The sequence below is a fragment of the Odontomachus brunneus genome, unplaced genomic scaffold, assembly GCF_010583005.1.
Source record: "Odontomachus brunneus isolate Ranch 3 - 2012 unplaced genomic scaffold, Obru_v1 Obru_scaffold_045, whole genome shotgun sequence".
Taxonomy (NCBI): domain Eukaryota; kingdom Metazoa; phylum Arthropoda; class Insecta; order Hymenoptera; family Formicidae; genus Odontomachus; species Odontomachus brunneus.
In genome coordinates this window covers 2,200,695-2,207,289 of record NW_022639495.1, presented here as the reverse complement: position 1 = coordinate 2,207,289, position 6,595 = coordinate 2,200,695, and the positions used below count along the sequence as shown (strand labels likewise).

General features: G+C 43.3%; 1 protein-coding gene across 21 annotated transcripts in view; it reads right to left on the bottom strand.

Moving 5' to 3' along the window:
• Nucleotides 1-548: 548 nt before the first annotated feature.
• Nucleotides 549-6,595, bottom strand: part of LOC116844731 (Down syndrome cell adhesion molecule-like protein Dscam2) — a 90,669-nt gene continuing 84,622 nt past the window's right edge. For all 21 annotated transcript variants that reach the window (XM_032816675.1, XM_032816667.1, XM_032816665.1 and 18 more), the window contains 2 exons: nt 6,336-6,341; nt 549-4,796 (listed from right to left, as the gene is read on the bottom strand). In XM_032816675.1, the coding sequence (XP_032672566.1) occupies nt 4,712-4,796; nt 6,336-6,341 (91 nt within the window). In that variant the 3' untranslated portion in view covers nt 549-4,711. The remainder of the gene's footprint in view (nt 4,797-6,335; nt 6,342-6,595) is intronic.

Sequence of the window (6,595 nt, the reverse complement as noted above, 5' to 3'; positions counted from 1 at the left end):
CTGCATCAATGTAACAAAGAATTTACATTATTGTATGTGACCTTAATGATTAATTTAATATAGTATGCATATTTATAGTTTACACACAAATATAATTGAAAAAATTATAAAATTTCCATCGTTAACTGTCTCATACGTTTTGATAATTACGGCAGTCTATCTCTGTAATTATTACCGAAATATGTATGTACCTTACTTTTTTTCGAATATTTGTTCAAGAATAAGAAGTGTATTTACATTATACTTAAAACAGGAGAAATTTACGTTCACAGAACCTAATGATTTAAAGGTAAATATAAACTTTATGATACATCAAAATTATATTATTTCATCGCGATAAATAAGTTAGATCGCAGTTGTTAGTATTCCTGCGGTCGGAGCGAATTAAATTAAAAATCGAAAATAAATCGAATTAATGTATGCACGTACGCTCCCTCTCTCTCTCTTTCTCTGTGTGTGTAAATCAACCATAGCAGCTAAACATAAATTATTCTCGCTGCCGTGTAAATTATTCAAGGAGATCAGGGCGAGGCTGAAGAGAAACGAGAGCCCATTTTAAGTTTTATTTATTTAACGCAAAGTTAGACGCTACAACTTTGGTACAAAAACATAAAATAGTGGCGTTGAGGAAACAGTACACTGCGAGCGGATCCTCGAGTCTCCGCGAACGCGGAGGGTGTGAGCGCGTTTTTTTCCCATTTGCTCTTTCTTTCTCTTGCATTAAATGATGCATCGCGTAGTTTCGTCACGGACGCGAGAAAGCGAAGAAAACGCTTCGAGTTTGACAGGTGACGGTGAGGAGAGGCGCGAGCTCGAAGAACCGCGTTCGCTATCGTACAGAAAGAACAGCCAAACGCTTTCAACGCATATATCAATCAAGCATACACGAGCGGACAACGCGCTCCGCAGCGTCTCTCAAAAAGTAACGTCGAATCCTGCAAAGAATACCACACAGCTATACGTCGACCACGCGTCGCGGGACGAGCGAACGATGAGGCTCGAGGGTGTCCGGCAAAAAGAGTACGTTCGGCAGATTACACCGAGTTCATGATGGTGTGGCGGACAAGAGAGCAGAGAAGAATGAAATGTGCTACGTGAAAGTAAAACAGTCGCTCAAAGCGGAGGGACAAGTGAAAAAAGAGCACACGGACGTAAATTCGCAGTCTTTCAGTTGCATCGCTCGATGTCAATTAATGCTCCCACTTCCGGGGCACACTTGTAAGTTGCGTTTAGCCGAGATCCGACTTGACCGATTGTCACACTGAGTCACACAAACACACGGTCTCATCTACGGGCCGAGCTTTTTGCCGAGCACCCTGGGCCGCGCTCACAACATAACGTTATCACCTGTGCGACGTCGCGGACGTCCACTTCGCTTAAGACAAAAGCTGAGCCGCGGACAAAATAGCAGCGCGCGGACGTGATCACATCACTATATATATATATATACGAATGCATTAATATCATCATTATCATCGGTATCGGCTTTGCACCGTACGTAGCTCTGGTTAGATTTGGAAGCGAGTCGAAGCGACAAAGTTTCACGGGGAACGGTAGGAAGGGACAAAGGAGAGGGACGGTTAAATGAGCGGAACATTATGGTGTGGGTACTATGAGTCGTACGAGGGTGACTCGGGACGATACGTTAATTGCGATAAAGAGCGCGATCATAATAACATATACACGAGACACGAGGCTTTTCTGCGCAGCCTTTGAAAATCACATCGATGAGTAAAGTGCGTCGGCGTGTCGAGCCGCGGCCAGTTTGTTTCGGTTTGGCAGAGGGTAGGAATTTACCTCTGCGCGAGAGCGGAGGCGACTCGCGAACGAAGCACCCTCGAAATTCTATGCGGCGTTATGCGCACTGAATTTTAATCCCGCCCGGCCGACTGGTTCCGTGATATTCGCGTAAACATGAAGAAAACGCCAATTTGCCCGGCACTATAATAACGGTGGAAATTAAATTAACTCGGCGGGAGGGAATATACGGCGATGCGTTAGAATTAATACCAAACAATACGCGCGGCGCGCTCTTATATTTATCGATAATTAAATAGATTTAATAAATTAGATTAATTAAGTTAATGGTAACAATAACAAGAAATAATGGATTACGGAACAGAGTGGGCTCCGCGCACGCGCACACGATGACGCGTGTCCGAGATATTAAAACTAAAATCTATAATGTGCTCTTTGTTTCCTGTTTCTTGTTCTCTGGTGTCCTTTTCTAGTTAAAAAGTTTAAATCAGAAAGAGATATAAAGAGGAAGAAACAGGAAGCAAAGAACACGTTGTAGATCAAGCTTAATTGTATTCGGTCCGAGGATACGGAACGTATCACACAAGCTCGTGTGATAACGCTCGCGCGAATGAATTTTATACACAGTTGCGAATCGAAAATATTGGCTCGGCCGACGTTTTTCTCGAGGATGCTTCTTCGTCCGGTCGCCCAACTGGACGTGCCGGCTCGTGCATCGCCTCGGCAAACAAATGCGACACCTAGAAATAGCTACTTACAACGTATATATATAGTGTGTATAGTTATAATATATATAATATTTATATTTGTATTTGTATATATATCTAGAAATAGTATCGTGATAAAAACGAACTATGAGACGCGGCGCCGTGACCGCGACGTCGCGCGTCGTCAGATCGGTGCACACGCGTTGCGCGAACGAGTGCGGTCCGCTTCGTTCGTTTGCTCATTCGTTCGTTCGAACGGGTAGAAAGATCAGTCGCCCGAAGCAGGACGCTTTATTCGATTCGCGCATGAGGAAACGACCGTCCCGACTTCTCGCCTCGTCGCGAAAGTACAAACGGCGCCTTCTCGCGACCATCCGTCCAGCTTATGAGCTACCTACGTTAGATCCAGCTTCTTTATTACTCGAACCGCTTACACTTGTAACGATCATCGTCGCGATATCAGTGAATAGCTTAATCGGTACGTCGGTAGTAATCAATCGAAGATTAGCACGGGGGGATAATTAGGTGTGTACAGCGGACTAAATATTTATATCATATAGGACGACAGCAAAATGTGGTGTGGCGTGTATTGCGTGTACGCGCCAAGGCGCGTATGCTGGTTACATGTTGCTTGTGAATGTATATGGCTGGCTGGTCTGCCGTGTATATCGAAGCGTTCCCTCGATGGCTCGCCGCGTTGTTCTTCCTACGGGTAGTCGACCGGCATTTCGTGTGTAACTTCGGGAGCGAGCGAGCGTGCGAGCGTAGCAACGGGGACGCAAGTGCCCCGTGAATCAATCGGATTAGCGCTCGCTTAAACGAATCGCTGGAGGATGACGGCGACGAAGAAGATGAAGTGTGAAAACGTGCCCTATGCATTCTTTCTCGCGCTCTCCGCGACATCGAGACTCAAGATTGCCGGTCGTCAAGGGGGTGTAGAGGGACGAGGAGACACAACCTTCGTTACGAAATTATAAATCGTACAGTATATGTATATAGTATATGTACGCATGTATGTATATATTGTACGCCCGCGAGGAGCGGCAGTGTGGCACAACCATGACTTAAAAAGCGACCAACTAATCTCGTGTGTGCTGTGTGTGCGTGCGTGTGTGTGTGGTATATGTATGTCTACAGGTTTGTACATGCACATGCACATGTACGTGTGTTGTGTTGTATGTATGTTTGTGTGCGTATACGTATGTGTGTGTTAATGTGTGTGTGTGTATATGTGTATATATCGTTTATATGTTATTTTTTCTTTAACACATTACACGACTTCTGCGACGATTGTAATCTAGGATTATATCCCGGATATATATCAGAAGACCCCCGTTAAACCGTCACCGTCGCCGAGAGCACCATCGCGGGTCGCGTTCCTGCCGCGACTGGGTGTCCGCGAACACAACTTCCGGGTGTTCGCCTTCCTACAGGACAGCCTCGCGCGGCAGTCGCGAGCCTCGAACCCCGCGTACACGTTCGACGGCAGCACGAGAAGCTCTATACGATTGGATATCGCCGAGAGTGTAATTCCGCTTCGTTACGTGTCGTTACTGCGATTATTTCATCGGGGAGGACATTGTCTTCGCCGAAACGCGAGGCCTTCCGCCTTATCGATTAGTAGAAAAAAAGTAAAAAAAGAGATTACGCGATTTAAGTGAACGTGTGCGAGGTGTTCCGGGGCTCGCGGGTCTTACGAACGAGGTGTAGCTGACCTCATGAATCGCTGTGCCTCCTTCGCGAAAGGGCAGTTAAGTAGAAGTAGGCAGTCTTTAGTCTGGCCTTCCCGAGTGTGCGTAATCGATTGAAACAGCTTGAAAAAGTGTATCAAAATCAAGGCAGTTCCGAATATTGGCCTTTCCGAGGACCGAATGTAAATGAACGATCGATTATGCTCGTGAAGAAATTACAAGGAAAATGGGAAAGGCCCAGGGGTGAGAGAATGAGAAAAATCGAGTGATATAGTCGTTGGGCGAAGGAAGCGGTCCCATTTCGCGAGGTAAACCATGGACCCTCGTCCGCAATCACGATCTCGAGATGATATCAACGCGCGTACACCTTACGTGGTAATCGAATCTATCTACTCGCGACGACGTTTTCTAGTTTCTATCGTAAATCGTTGCAAATTGGACCGACGACAGCACCGGGGGAAGAATTAGCGTGCGCCTCATTTCCGCGTCTCTCGGGTTTCCTCGCGGCCGCCGGCTATCGAGAGAGACGGAAAATCACGGAAGATGATTTACAGGTTACACTGCCACAGTATCGTAGGGTGTGAGGAGTCCCCCGTGACCGCCGTGGGGGCCGCCGGTTTGCCGGCCGGGAGCTTCGTTTCTGCAACAGGAATTTGCATTTTTGGCAACCGTCGCCTACTATATATCGGCTAACTCCTTTTCGCAACTGCAACAATACGCTCGCGTGCAGATATTCGATTTTGATCTGTTAGCTTGGAGCGTGAGAAATATAGGAACGTTTGTTTTTGGACCAATGATAATTCCAACTTTATACATTCTTTTTTGAATCCAATTCAATCAAGTTCTTATCAAAAGAAGGAGAAGATTCTAATGAAATTCAACCACAAAAATAAACAATGGTAAGGAATCTGAAAGAAAATGTGCGTAATTATATATAATTATACATGAATTACATATAATTTTTTTTATATGACTCATATACACATGCAATTTGGTGAAATGTGGTAATATATATGTATAATCACATATAATTATATATGTCTATATGGAAAAAATGCTTTTGAAAATGGAAAATGTAGTTTCATTTAATTAAACGTCAATATCATAGACTGCGACAAGCATTTACTTCAATTATATTTATACGACAGCATTTTTCTCTATGTAGGCATATATAATTATATATTATAATTATATATGATCATATATGGTCATTTGAGCCAAATTTCATATATGATCATTTTCTCTCGGAAAAGCTAGAACAAAAGCTATGAATCGCTGATTTTGAAGTTAACACTTATGTCAACATTTCTTCGTCATATAAATAAATATAAATACATTGAACAAAGTCAACCTAAAAATTTCGTACTCGCTTTAGATCATTTTTACATAAACGTGCAAATTTTCAAGTTGATTTTGTTCTTTTGTTCTTTTGTTGATTTAAATATATTTAAATTTATTTATGCGATATAAAGATATATTGATATAATTGTTAGCTTCAATATCAGCGCTTTGGTTCTTACTTGCTTGATTTCCTTAACATTGTTTATTTTCGTGAGCTCTTATCTCTTATTACGTATTTAGGCTTCTATAGTGTCGATAATGGATACTTGTACGAGAAATAAATCTGCACGCGAGGCGACCAAACACATGCTTACAACAACTAAAATAGCGGTGACGACAACGATACTAATATTATGGCATGAGTGAATAAAATATAAAGATGACGATTGGTATATGGAAGCATGTTAATTTCGTTAATAGCATCAGCAGCGGTGTGAATAGCGGGTTCAGTAGCGATGACAGTAGTGAAGAACAACTGCAGTGGGAATATGGTCAGCATTGGTTTTCGTGTATTTCTACCGCACTCTACCTTCGGATTAGTTAACACAGTTACGTTAAAACATAGCATTATTCACTGAAGCCACATGCAAAATACATATTATATTAATAAAGCGTTATCGATGGAGACTGGGAGGACTTTTTTCATGTCCGTAAGCAAAACACGCGTTGGAGGGTCGTCTACTCTGCTGTCGTCGCAAAAGAAATCAGGTAGCCGAGAACTTCAATGGGATGATGAAAATCAGTAATAAAATGGTGTGACGCATCTCAAAAGCTCTTCGCATGTCTTTAACACGTCAGTACATCCTGATTTGATTATGATTATGATTAACGAACTTACGGCTTCCTGCGTAATTAGTCATGAAACAAGAAAAGATCAGATGAACGTTAAACAGCTCGTTCGAAAGGCTCATCGAAAGTTGCTGGTGAACCACCGTGCACTCGATCGCCGTTCATCGACAATTCAATCGCGTGTACTCGAGCACCGTGTGAGGGTACATCGAGAATAGGATAGTGCAAGGATCAATCGCGATCCTTTGCGGAAGAACGTGTATAGATGAACCGGATCGCGGTCGAGGCCGCGCTGAGTGATCGTGAAAC